Source organism: Neophocaena asiaeorientalis, unplaced genomic scaffold (genome assembly GCF_003031525.2).
Source record: "Neophocaena asiaeorientalis asiaeorientalis breed wild unplaced genomic scaffold, Neophocaena_asiaeorientalis_V1.1 scaffold130, whole genome shotgun sequence".
NCBI lineage: Eukaryota > Metazoa > Chordata > Mammalia > Artiodactyla > Phocoenidae > Neophocaena > Neophocaena asiaeorientalis.
In genome coordinates this window covers 10,069,133-10,082,350 of record NW_020173397.1, presented here as the reverse complement: position 1 = coordinate 10,082,350, position 13,218 = coordinate 10,069,133, and the positions used below count along the sequence as shown (strand labels likewise).

At 43.9% G+C, this 13,218-nt stretch overlaps 1 protein-coding gene across 12 annotated transcripts in view; it reads right to left on the bottom strand.

Annotated features, from left to right (window-relative positions):
• FOXP1 (forkhead box P1) overlaps positions 1-13,218 on the bottom strand; it is a 695,723-nt gene that overhangs the window by 83,948 nt on the left and 598,557 nt on the right. For all 12 annotated transcript variants that reach the window (XM_024747009.1, XM_024747006.1, XM_024747008.1 and 9 more), the window contains 3 exons: positions 11,856-11,993; positions 10,715-10,801; positions 5,130-5,283 (listed from right to left, as the gene is read on the bottom strand). In XM_024747009.1, the coding sequence (XP_024602777.1) occupies positions 5,130-5,283; positions 10,715-10,801; positions 11,856-11,993 (379 nt within the window). The remainder of the gene's footprint in view (positions 1-5,129; positions 5,284-10,714; positions 10,802-11,855; positions 11,994-13,218) is intronic.

The window sequence follows — 13,218 nt, the reverse complement described above, 5'->3', positions numbered from 1 at the left end:
AAATGCAGATAGATGTTACTGTAGTTTTAGACACAAAGAAGGGCTCAAAATAAATTTGTTCAACTGTACTATTATGACAACACGAGCCACAAAATGAATAATTCTTGTGCTTAAGCCTTAAATGATGACAAATAGCTCTGTTATTAAATACAGTTTTTATTAATCACTTTTAGACATAAATTATGAATTCATATTGTCTTCCTGAAATGCTTTTCAACTTTTAACAGTCAAATTGATTATACTATGATTATTTCATTAACACACCTATCTTCCTCATTAATTTTGGTTTCTTGTACCACATGCTTAATTGATGGACGTGTCTACTGAAAAACTGTATAACTTTTTATACAAGTAACACTATTATTACTGTCATTTCTTAGATCCATGCTAATGAACCATTGCAGAATGAAATGAAAACGTGAAAGAAACTTGGAGCAGTAAAGTTCTCTTGTTTTTAAGGGGGTCAGAATGGACATGGGTCTTAGGCAGTAAGTGTCAACTTGCTTTTTTTTCCCCCAAGAAGAGATACAATCAGGATGCCAATCTCACTATTGTGGGCCTGCAGCCTTTATTCTGGCGGCATGCCTCTACAGCTCAGGATTTCCAAATCCTACCTCAAGGCATATTCTAGTGCGTACACACAGAGAAGAAAAAATATTCTGAATGGCAACCGACAAAGACAACAACCTAGGAGGACAACCTGGAAGAAATCATAGCCCCTGGACATCACAAGGCAATGCCGCGTTAGAACTGGACGCCTGGATCACAGTTCATTGTTTCAATCAACTGGAACCCAGCTATCCTAGAAAGCCTGCCATTTTCTAACTATACAGCAGCAACCGAAACAGGCATGTTTCTGACCAAACCTAAGGTACTGAATTTAAAAAGAAGGCTGTGCGCATTGCATTCATTTGAAACACATAATAAAAAATGCCAAGGTCTAAATTTAATTTATTTTTGTCATTTAGAATACAATGGACAGATAATCATCTCAACGTGATCAGCCAAACATCTTTACTTTGCTAAACTGTTAAAGATTTTAATTATGCTAGCATTGGAGAGCACTGGTCTAATGAGGCGATGGACTCCAGAGAACCCGAGTGGTTAAGAACTGTGAAATGAGTCTGATAGGATTTTTTATATTCACCGTGGATCGTTTGCATATCAAAGAAGAGTAAATTACTGCACAGCAGACCAGTAACCTTCCCCGCCTTTCTGAGAGGAGCGCTAACAAAAACAGTCGGTCTCTCCTAACGGTTCTCCACGAAAGTGTTCAAACGCCCGAGTCTCTGCAATTAATAAATATTACAAAGGAGGCTTCAAATGATACATTAAGTGGTCAGATATTCCTCGAACGCATCCTCGACAGCCAAGTCGGGTTTCTTCTTCCTTCATAAGAATCAAATGCCAATTATATTTTGATGGATTTTGTCCCAAATGAGCGTTTAGTTATTAGGCATATTCAATTATGACTTGTCCCCTGAAATTAAACCTCGGAGGCAAATTAAACAAAGGGAAAGGTCACCACACAATCCCGTGTCCGGTTCTGCCGCATCTGGGCTATTATTTTCCAACACCTTGCGAGGTGACATGTGGGGTGTGTCTGCAGCTAACAGGCCACCGCTGATGTCTGCACACCAATTACCTGCGAAGATGGCTGACCCTCCGACCACTATTTATTCAACTGAAACAATAGTGAATAGGCTTGTCTGTGGATGGTAGCACAGTGATATAAAGCCACACAAGTCAACACCCAGTTTTATTTTCTGGGGAGTAAATACGCATGAGAAGAACAAGCCACCTATTTCTCAACTCAGACTAATTGATTTCTGGGTCAGGTGCATGGGAGGTCGGAAGAAGGAAGAACACACCACGGTTTCTAAGAACTGTGTTAACACTTGCCCCTCGACAGAAGCAGAACTTGGAAGGTGTTTCAAGAGTAAGCTGTTTATCCAGCGAATAGAGACAAAGAGAAATGCCCTGTTACACTTGTTATGCCCGAGTACTTTAATGCTACTCTCCTCTCCTTCTAGTCCAACAAGGCTAGCAAATCAGTTCCCTCGCCCAGAAGGAGAAACGGTAAATAAAACAGGAACTCACTGACTGACAACGAGGCATCCTTCTGGGTCAAATTTCAATGTGATAATAACGGTGAAGAACATTGTCATCAGACTCACAAAAAGGCAGTCAAATTGGTCTCCTCCATCAATGTTACACCTTGTTAGTGATGTTAAACTGTTAGTTCAATGAATACTATCTACCAAACGATGCTGTTATTTGACAGCCGAGATCTCATGATAGAATTGTGACAGATAAAAGGTAAGCTAGTCACTCATCAGACTAAATGGACATCAAATATCCAGAAAGCATGCATTTCTTCCCAAAAAATGGTAGATAGGAATAACAGTACCAAGTTAAACAAATCCATTAACAGGTACATCAGCAGGCATGTAATTTTCTCCCAGCTATAGTTTACATTTTAAAGAATTAAAAAGTCAGAATGATACTGAAAGTCTATTTCTTTATGGGATTACAGGTGCTGAGGAAGATGAGATGATTAAAGACACCAAGGGAAAAGCAGACACACGCTAATAATGTAAAACAGAGAGAAGGCCCTACAACAGCCCTAAAAACATCCAAAGAAAAGTCCTTCCGTTTCATAACCTAAAACCTCTGGGTGTGTGTGTGTGTGTGTGTGTGTGTGTGTGTGTGTGTGGAAGAGGCTTCAAGATATTATTCTCTGTTTCTTCATATACTTTGATATTTACATGCATGTTTAAGGCAACTTAGCCAAGACCGTACAGGTATGTAAAAGAACCATGATGATTATATCCTGAAGTGGGGCATTACCAGCATTTTTAACACATAAACCCTGTGCCTTGCTACATGTCTTTTTCCAGGACAACTGGCCCCTTCATTATAAAGGAAAATGCAGACACAGGTTTAAAAAATGTATGTTGCGGGGACAGTTGACAGATTACCGTTCACGGAACTCAATTTTACAACCCCAGGTATCACTGGCTCCAAGACAGAGCTGATCAACCTTATTTTGTCCTTGTACCTCCAGAGCCAGGTGACCACGTTCAAGCAAGCAGAAAGTTGATTTAAACCTCATAATGACATCAGTTTTAAGCCATCATCATCTCTCTGATAAAAAAAAAAAACCTGTGTTGTAGTCCAACATGACTGAATTCTCCAGCCACTTTGGGCGAGGGGTTAGAGGAGACAAAACCAACCTCCTGATTCCAAGAGAGATGGCAATGACACTGGTGGTTCACTTCACTGGGAGACATATCTGTATTTGCGTTTATGCATCCCGGGCGCACACAAAGGCACCACCTTAGACCGTAAATATGCGTCGTCTTAATGTCACGGGGGCTAAGAGTTAGAGCAGAATGCTAAGCGTATCAGTCAATGCCATGACTGGTAAATTACCAACCGGTGTCTCTGATATGTTACTGCAGAGATTACACTTCATGCATCACCACATTCATTTCTTTCACATTACACATGAGCTTGTCTTGTTGTCACTGCCCAATTGCCCTCTTTTGGACAGCTTAACTGACGTACTATAACAATGAACCTTACTGCAGAAACTTAATAGTACAGGAGCAGTGGGAAAAGATGAGAGAGGTGGACGCCGAGTCCAATGGGTGTGTCAGCCCAGCCGGTGATGTTGCCAACAATAAACCCAAAGATGTAATTAACGCACGTTATAACATTTCGCAAGCACAAAAATGCATTAGCCCGTGTGTGCTTCCCCCACCCCCACCCCACCCGGCACTGCTCAGTTACCAAATCTTCTATTTTGACAGCAACGGAGATGCTGATTATATATCGTGCGGGTGAGCAGTAATGGCAGAAGGGGGAGGGGAGGCAAGAGGGAAGTTAAAGGAGGAAAAAGCCCTGGTCTCAACACTAAAAACATAAACAAAACCCAAAGAACCCCAGGAGGGACAGAAGTTGGGTGTGGTTGACTCAGTTCGAGAATCAAGATTCCACGCACACAAGCCTCACCGGCTCCGCTTGACACCAAAAGTTACTGAACACGTGGCCACGCCTTCAGCACCATGAGGGGAGAAAGACGTTCCATATTCTGAACCTTTTCATAATGAAACTGAATCCAAGATACCAAAGGCTTTAGCTACCAGCCTTGAAGGCACATATACACATACAACCGAGTCTACCATGGGCCTTGAGGAGGTAAATGAAATGTACCACACCCCATACGGGATGGAGGAATTGTATTTCAAAACACGGCATGACTCTTCTTTCCTTCCTGCCTTTCCTTCTTGCTGGTTCTGAATAATCCATTTGTGTATCACATTACACACATGAAAGTTAGAGTTGCTTAAACCCAGAGGATGTCCTATAAACAGCTAGAGTACTCATTTCTTTCTGACGTCCAACACCCATTGGAAGAACACGTCAGTGGCTCTTCCAAAGAAATTTTTAAATCCATGAAATCTTGTTTCCTTTTCAAAGGGCTCCAGTTTTCGAAAGAGAGCTGGAGCTGGACAGGCTGCCTGTTCTGACGGGTACAGAACCAGCTGGCTCAAAAACCAACAGTCAGGTGAATACAAAAAGAAAGAAAAGGGAGAACCCAACAGAAAACAACCTTGGCTTTTGTAACAGCAAGAGATGAATCATCATCGTTTACAGAAAAAGAAACCTGAGTTTCTCCCTAGATATTAAAAAGTGGCATTTCTAAAGCATTACTACGATTTAACACAGAGCAAGTTACAGGATGTACAACACATCTTAAAATGACTAACAGAAGCCTTCAAGAAAATGCATCTGTGATTCCAAACTGAAAACGCGAGAAGATCTGATTAAAATGCTCCCTCAGTCACAGCAGCACTGCCTTCTCTTACTCTAAAAACGTGCAGCATTCTGATCCCGCTAAGCCTCCAGATCACCCTAGGTCTTCCTTTTGGCACCGACGAGCAGTCTGGCTTCTGGAAACGTCCATCACTGTTACCTGATCCGGCTTTGCCTCTGAGTGTGTATCGGCGTGTTTTAAACGGACAATCTCCTTCACGATGAGCTGGAAGAAGACGACCCCACGCCCTCCTCCGCCCCAGAGTCTCGAGAGAGCAGCGCCTTCTGTAACCATCATCGACGCTTACCTTGAGCAAGGGGTTGGAGGGGAAGGGCAGGCTGCCCCGGCTGGATTGTTAGAAGGCCTTGGCGCTGCAGAGACAGAAGGTGTTGCTGCTGTAGCTGCTGCATCTGTAAAAGTTGCTGCTGGAAAGCCAACTGCTGGGTAGCCACCTGCTGTTGCTGGAAGAAATCAGGAAGAAAAAAAAAAAAAAAAAATGAGATGGCCACTGCTGGGGGAAGGTGAAACGTATGGACATTTCCAAACACACCGTCACCAGCCAGGACTGAGAGCGCTCACTAAAGTTTCGCGGAGGGCTCGGGGTCAAGGCTGCTTTCAAAGGGACAGAACACATCACCTCCCGAAGAGAAGCGAGGGGCTGGGTGTGGGCCCTTTCTGCTGCCGGCTCCCGTAGGAAAATAATTTGACAATCAAGGCAGCTTCTCCTATGGTCTGAAAGGCCTGAGTTCTTCTAGCCAAGATGTAGACTTCTAGACTCTGAAATTTCTAAGCAGACACAGGCGCAGCAGGCAGGCTATATACCACTCCAGGTCTGGAGGGATTTGAACCCTGAACCTCCGAGGTGTGAAGGGACAAGTTGCCCTCCATCCCGCCTGCACGGGGAGAAGCTTTTAACTACTCTGTTTATCACTTCTGACATAAATAAATGAGAAAAAATCAGACCCTTGAAGAAGAAAAACTTCATCTAATATTGTTAATTAGCCATGACAAACGATGAAATAACATTGTAAATCTTTCCTAGAAACAGCCACTAGATTTTAATTACACACATTCATAATTTAGCAAACAACATCGTACTCGGCTGTGAGTGTTTAATATGAAGGACACTTTAAGCTTCAGATGCCTTCGCTTGGCTTGAGTTTCAGAAACCCCGAGGTCTGCTTCCCCGCCCGCTTTGTTCTTGCAGAGAAGGGGCTTTGCGAAATGATAAATATCTTTCTGTTGATCGGACAATGACAGGAGGAAAACTTTTGTTGTGTAAAACATCAATACATCATTCCTGTGTTTAGCAGGTCTCGCTCCAGCCAAAAAAATTAATGTAGATTTCCTCAGTAATTATCTGAGTGATAGAGAGATAATACAGGGCAGTATTACAATAAATAGAAGGAAATTATCTAATATCCTTAATCTGCTAGGAATCAAATCGAGGTGGAGGTCTTAGCCACATTATGGCTAACAATTATGAAAGGGAAATTAACCCTTCTCTGGGAAGGGAGTTCTGGAGGCAGGAAAAAAAAAGAAAAGAAAGAAAAAGGTTCTTTAAGAAAAGAACAAGATACGTTCTCCTAATTCTGGGTATTATTCAAAACATCAGACACGTTCACAACCAAGAGGACAATACAACTCTTTCACAGAGCTTCTCGTAACTACACTTTACAAACAACTGCGTTCACTTAACCTAGCACATGACCTTGATCTGGTACATCCATAAAATGGTATATGTATCAAGACCTTCTGATGTAAAGTTCAAAGGAGGAGAAAAATGGTGGTTTCCTTTTGGGCTCCATGTAGTTTATTTTACAGTAAAAACCATCATTCTCATATTAGCAAGCAATTTCAGACTTACTACCATGCCACTGAGAAAGTTAATTGCGTTTCACTCCAAAAAACAAATTCTATACCACTGACAACAAAAATTTAAGTAAATTTAAATGAAAAGCCAGTGTTTTCATTTGAAGAACAGCATACGTAAAGTGACCCAATTGTTTTCACCCCTTCCCAAGTTCTCACATTAATGTAAGAGCCAATGATAGTTACATTCATGTCAAAGTGATTTTTTCACTTCTTCAACAGATATTAATTCACGGCGTTTAACAAAATGGGTGGGGGAAGGAAGAGAAGAAAAATAACATTGATACAACAAAAGATCAGGGAGTTAGCTCTTGTTGAAGTAGAAAATCATGGGGCAGGGAGGGTGCTGGACTTTGGGGAGAGTGTTTCCCATCTTACTGTAAATGAAATGTTTAGAAATTGTGTATTTATATAAAATGACTGATGGCTGTTCTGTTGTCTCTGTGGCCATCCCTAGGAAAAGCTCATGAGAGCTGTCCGCGTTTGAAAAGTCAGGATATAAAAGTATACAAGGCCCATTGTCCAAAGAAAGAATTTAAAAGCAACACTGGTTGCCAAACTGTGCTCCCCACCCAGTTACCAAACACAGGATACGAGCCCGTTTGTTTACTTCTCACAATTGAATGCATACAAAAAAGGTCTCCGTGCAGTCCCCTGGACAGGTCAGTAGTCGGTGTTAAAATGCTAAAATGCCCTGATAAACCTTGCATTTCGAATCCCCTCCCTGGCGCTGCAGTCAAAGGTCTGTTTTCCTTTCTTCGCTCCTGCCTACTGCCTAACATAAACTGTCATAACTGCCCAGGACAAACGGCCCTTTTAAAACAATCAACTTAGCCTACCTCACCCACACAGGATGGGATCTTTTTTTGCGGCTCGACTTAAAATCAATTCTGCCTTCTCTTTTCCACACCCGTCCCGTCAAAGAGTCGTGAGCCGTCACCTAAATCCCAGCTGTACTGGGGCTACAGAGCACCCATCTCCCAAGGAAGGTCTTAGGTCTAAACTCAACGTGGGGCCTGACTTTCTCAAGGAAACATCTCAAGGCAACTTTAGGGGAAAAAAAAAAAAAAAAAAAAAAAGAGAGACTAAAGTACGTTGCTCTGGCCCAGGATCAAGTGTCTTACTGCAGAGGCGATCAAAAGAGGGGAAAGGGTGGGGGAGGGAGAGGGCTGCCGATTCAAAAATTACGAGCCACTAATGACTGGGGATTCAGTAAATTAATATACTTGTTCCATCTGTCAACATCCGAGTTCAAACCTTGTTAAAATCCCAACCACCAGTCCACATCATGAAATTGCTACCATGTGACTCTACTGCATGGTAGCACACAAGGCCCACCACCTGCATGGTAATTTCAGGAGGCTCCCCGCTTACCTTCGGGAAACAGGGCTCTCCTCATCATTGTTACAACAGGTCTCGGCCACGTCCAGTGGCACTGTGAACACACCGCTAGAATCCAAGGAGACATGCCCGCGGGTCTGGGTCTACCCACCCTTCAGGATGTGAAGGCAACGTCATCTCTGCCTTCCGAAAGGGATGGCAAAGGGTCACTGACCACGACAAACGCAGTGTCCTGGAGATGCCAAACGCTACTACAGTGTAACCACCTTCCCCTGGGTTCAGATACAAAGTATTCCCCTTTCTCCCGGCAACTCCCTTCCCAAATTCTGACACCCCCATCGTCTTTGAGGGCCCGAGATGCCCCCTTTCTGACAGCAGCAATCTGGGAGAGTTAACTTTTATCCTTCCTTCTGCTGTGTAACTTTCGGCTTCATATTTCTTTATGTGCCCTCTGAGCTCATCTGAACTTTCATGTTCTCCCAGCATGCAGACGTGCATTCCAAACTATGTCTAACAGACCAAATAAGAGGTTAACAAGAAGTGGCAACAGAAAGGAAAAACACAATCCCTGGTAACTGATAAGAATGACAGTGCGGCCCTTTTTTGTTTGTCTTCAAATATAGAGTTAAAGATCTTTAAAAAACTAAATTTTGATGCCTTTGAAAAGAAAGAAGCACAAAATAACAACAGGGGGTTATTGCCTGTGGGCCACAGGGGAGAAACTCCAGAATTCTTATTCTCCCTTTTGAAGGCTGTTAGAAATCTGATTCAAAAAAGCAACAGCAGAAGGGGAAACCTCTTGAGGCTGTAACCATTTCCTGTGATCATGCATAATGTGCTTCAAAAGTGGGTTTTTACCAATTCTGTTGATCAATTGCACCTCCTTCATATCCCTTCTTTTTTCTGCTGTGTTTACATCTGATGTGACTCAGTGACGAGCACTGTCTGAGACTGTGAAACAGGCCTGTCATGTTGATTTATGGGCGCATCAAACCACAACTTGTCCAAACTGAAGCTCGCAGTTCATTAATTAGAGAGTTGTGACTTTGAAGTCAGCTTTCAGACTGTGGTTTTTAACATTTGGCTTAATTTATATGCTCTTGAATGTGGATCTCTAAGGAAAAAACTGAAATTCCCTTCTTGTCTTTGAACTTCTTTTGACCGCACAGTAATCATTTCTTTGTCCAGAGTGATGCCTGCAATCCCAGAGTCATTAACGCGCATTGAACTGCCACTGATGAGTAAGCCCTACTGAATTAGAAAAACAGCCAGCAAAACAAAGCTGAGAGCCTTCTGCACAGTGATATCTCACAATTACATGCCTTCCCTCCCTGTGCCATTTCCATTTTAATTACTGTTAGTCCTTTAGATTTACATTTTAGACACTTTTTAATCTGTTCCCTTTTTTATTATAGCAGCACCCGGTAGCGCGCCACCGTACTTAAGGTTGTGTCAGCAGTTTCATTAAAACGCCTCCTCCCCTTCACCCCCAAACTGCCCCTACTCTGCAGGGGTTTCCACCCAGGCTGCTAAACAGGACTCCAGGATGAAAACTTGGCAGGGCACGGAAAATGTACCCAATTTGTGCAGAGGGAGGAGACGGCAAAGTGAGAACGGCTGGCTCATTCCCAGGATGTAAAACGAGCGCTTCCCGGCACCTGAGCTCAGCATCCGGGCTCCTGCGAGGGACAGGGGTGGGGTGGGGGGTGGGGTCACCTGGTGGGACTCCCTGTAAACTAACGCAAGTGGCTGCCTCCTCTGGGTCAGCACAGAAGCTGTTCAGCGGGATTCGGACCTGTTTATCAAACTCTGAATTGTCATTCCAAGGAGAACACTCAAATGGAAAGAATTTCAGTCCACCGTGAAAACACGAGGAGATAAGTTACAGCGGATAACTTTGGAATGGGCAGAAAGATGTCACGATAACGCATACATGCCCAGAGATACTCCCCCATCTGACTGAGCCTCAGCCACATGGAACTGCGTAGAAGGTGGGACAGAAACCCTCCCTGGGAAGGCCTTCCCTTTTATGGAGTGAATACCGTCACCTAACTGGGTGGTGGGCACATGTGATCACTACGGGCACTTACAAAGTACCGTGTATGTAGAAGCTATTGCGATACGCGAGTTCTTCTCGGGAAAACACAAACAGTCCAAGCCTGCCTCTAGCAGTTACGATCCGTGCAACTTGCAGGAAGAAGTTCAACCGAGTTCGGGGTGTTTTGAATCTCGCTCTGACTTTTGGGGTAAGAGATTCTTCTTCCAAAGGCAAAGGCCATCACCACATACTCAAGCTCTCTGAGCTGGGAGGCGGGGGGGGGAGGAAACCAAGTGTGCGACCAAGTATAATTTCACTGAGTGCACCTCACCTCTCCCAGGTAGATCCTGGACCTCAGTGGTACCAGTCTGCAAAAGCAGCCCTAAAGTTTCTGCCACGATCCCTCTTCCCAGTGCCCACATGAGGTACACCTGGGGTGGTGTTATAAAATATGTGGCAGCCGGCAAATGGAACCCAGAAAACTCTGAAAGAAAACAGGACAATAACTCTCGGTCTGAAGGCTGAGAACCGATACAGTCGGCTCAGTTGTGCAATCATTTAAAAGATGAATGACAGTTTAATAGCCACGAGATAGTCCTCTGGGATCTGCGGTTTGAAAGTAAAATATGTATTGTCGGTACCTCTTTAGGCTGTTTTCCAGCATGTTGTTGTAAAAGTTGAAGCTGCAACTGTTCCTGTTGTTTTTTATAAAACTCTTGAAGCTGCTGCTACAAAGGAAAGAGAGGACGGTAAGTAACAGAGGGTAGCGCCAAGCCACTGTCCCTTTCGGTGCCATATACACGCTGCGATTTGAAAAATGGCACCCTTTTATCTGTAATGGCCTGACCTTTAGTTTGAAACCCGACAATAAATTTCAGCGCACGCTGACTCTTCTTGGCATTATTGTTTGAAAAGTAATCTCCAAAATGAACTGATGAGAAACATACCATTTTCTACACAAACTAATTAAAAGAAGGCAAGGGATGACCTTTGATTGTACAACAAAGCCAGAGCGCCCTTGCGGAGGGAGTCTGGTGCATCTCTACTGCAAATCGCGTCCATGCTTGCTAAGTGATAGGCTTGGGCGGTGTTGGGGACCTGTGTTCAGTGTCTACGTCAACTGCGTGGCTAGCATCCTCTGCGTCCTGTCCCCACGGCCTCACCCCAGCAGCTCCCATTCCTATGGTCCCGAGCCTCCTCTATTTGGTTCAGGTGTCCATCAAGTCCGACGATGAGGCCCCCATGGCACAATGGCACCGGAAGTTCGCTTCAGCATCGGCAAACACGGAAGAGGTAAAATCAACTCTACACCTGACAATTAACCAACTCCAAGATGTTTCTTGATGTTTAAAAGAAAAATTCTGTAAGCTTCTGAGTGGAGATGGGGACTTCAAGAGCTGTCACATTTAAACCTGCTCCTGACGTGCTCCCTGTTTTGCTTTGATTCACACCATTTAGAAGCCTCTGGCTTTCCAAATAAAAGAGCGCAAAGCCCCCTAAGCCTAAAAGATCTTATTTCTACCAAGTCCAATTACAGCCTTCATCTCAGTCCGTTGGGTACTCTCCAGGCCCAAACCCTCGTGGCTTTGGCAGGGTCCCTCTCTTTCAGGGATGGTAATGCAACTGACCACCCAGGGACCGATGCTGCGTCCTGCCCCACCCTCCCTGCTCTGCTTACGCTTCTTCGACGGGCAAAGGAGCTGCTCAGGTGAGGGGAATCCTGAGAGGAGGGACGGGCCCCAAGGGGCCACGGGATGCTGGGGGAGGAGGAAGGACCATTACCTGCTGAAGCATGAGGGCCTGCTGCTGCTGGAGGAGAACCTGGAGCTGCTGAGGGCTCAGCACTTGTTGCTGGAGGATCTGCTGCATTTGCTGGGGAGTGATAACTTGAGGTGTCATCATAGCCACTGACACGGGAACCTAGAACGTTAACGGAGGATAAATAGGAAGCCAGGAAATTGCACGCCCGCAGCACTCAGCCTTCCAGGTCCAGGGACTGACCGGCATCAGCCTGCTTCCAGGACTGGCCAATTTCCCAAGTGCAGGGCATCTATCCAGAGGGGATGCAGCCACAAACCCTATTTAATCCATCAGGCACATTGATTTTAAATAAAGAAAAATAAAAGAAAACCCTGTAGCCGCTGACAAGTGCTCCCGATGGTCTGGTAAACGAACAAGGAGTAAAGGCTTACTAAATGCTACCTGGAGAGAGGTTAGTATGATCTCAGTTTCTTAATAAGAATGAGTCTTTGGTCATAGTGAGATGTAGCATGTTAACGCCAATGTGAATTTTGTTTTAGGGAAGAAGGCAAACAGGAACCAGTATTTTCCCGGCTGGAGCTGATACGATCCCCTTCCTCTGTGGACAGTGGTTTTAAGAACAATCAATGAACGCTGAGTCTTGTGGACAGCTGAACCTTGAATGCACCTTCCGAACTTCAACACAGACCCTTCCTCTGATGCCTTTTAGCCTTCCTTATTCACCCAGCACACAGATGTCTCAATTCTTTCATATTATGTGCGATACCATTAAAAGCTGCTTTCCATGACATTTCAGTGACAAACAGCTACAGTGATGAACTTGATAGCATTTCATATTTGCAACTGTTAACACGTTTCTGCACGGGCATCTCTGCAAGGAACCTGCACGCTGTATCTGAAAGGATGATGTCTTGTTCAGATAAAACACTGACATTAAAATGACAGGCTGTCTTGGCCAAGGTTACACAAATTGTATTCAAGCGGATACCTAATGACAATGCTATGAATTCTGCAAGCTTTCTAGAATGTAATTTAGCTATTCAAAATAATCACTGCACTTGTGTTTAATTTGCAGACTACACGAGAACCATTTTGTCAGGCCCCGTAATACAAGAAGACTATTTCATGAAAAATTAACCCCCCCACACACACCAAATAAAAAGATAAGGAAAGGGGAAAAAAAAAAAAACAATGAAAGAGAAGACAAAACCTGTATGTCTTCTAACAGTAATATTTAACCACCTTACTTTTCTTTGGTTTCTAATCAAACATGTGACAGCAAGAAGCGAGAAGCAGTAAAGGATATACTTTGTTAAAAAGGATCTGCTGTCATCTCATGTATTACAATAAAAGGTAATAACATGTTTTGCACTTTGCCTGTGTG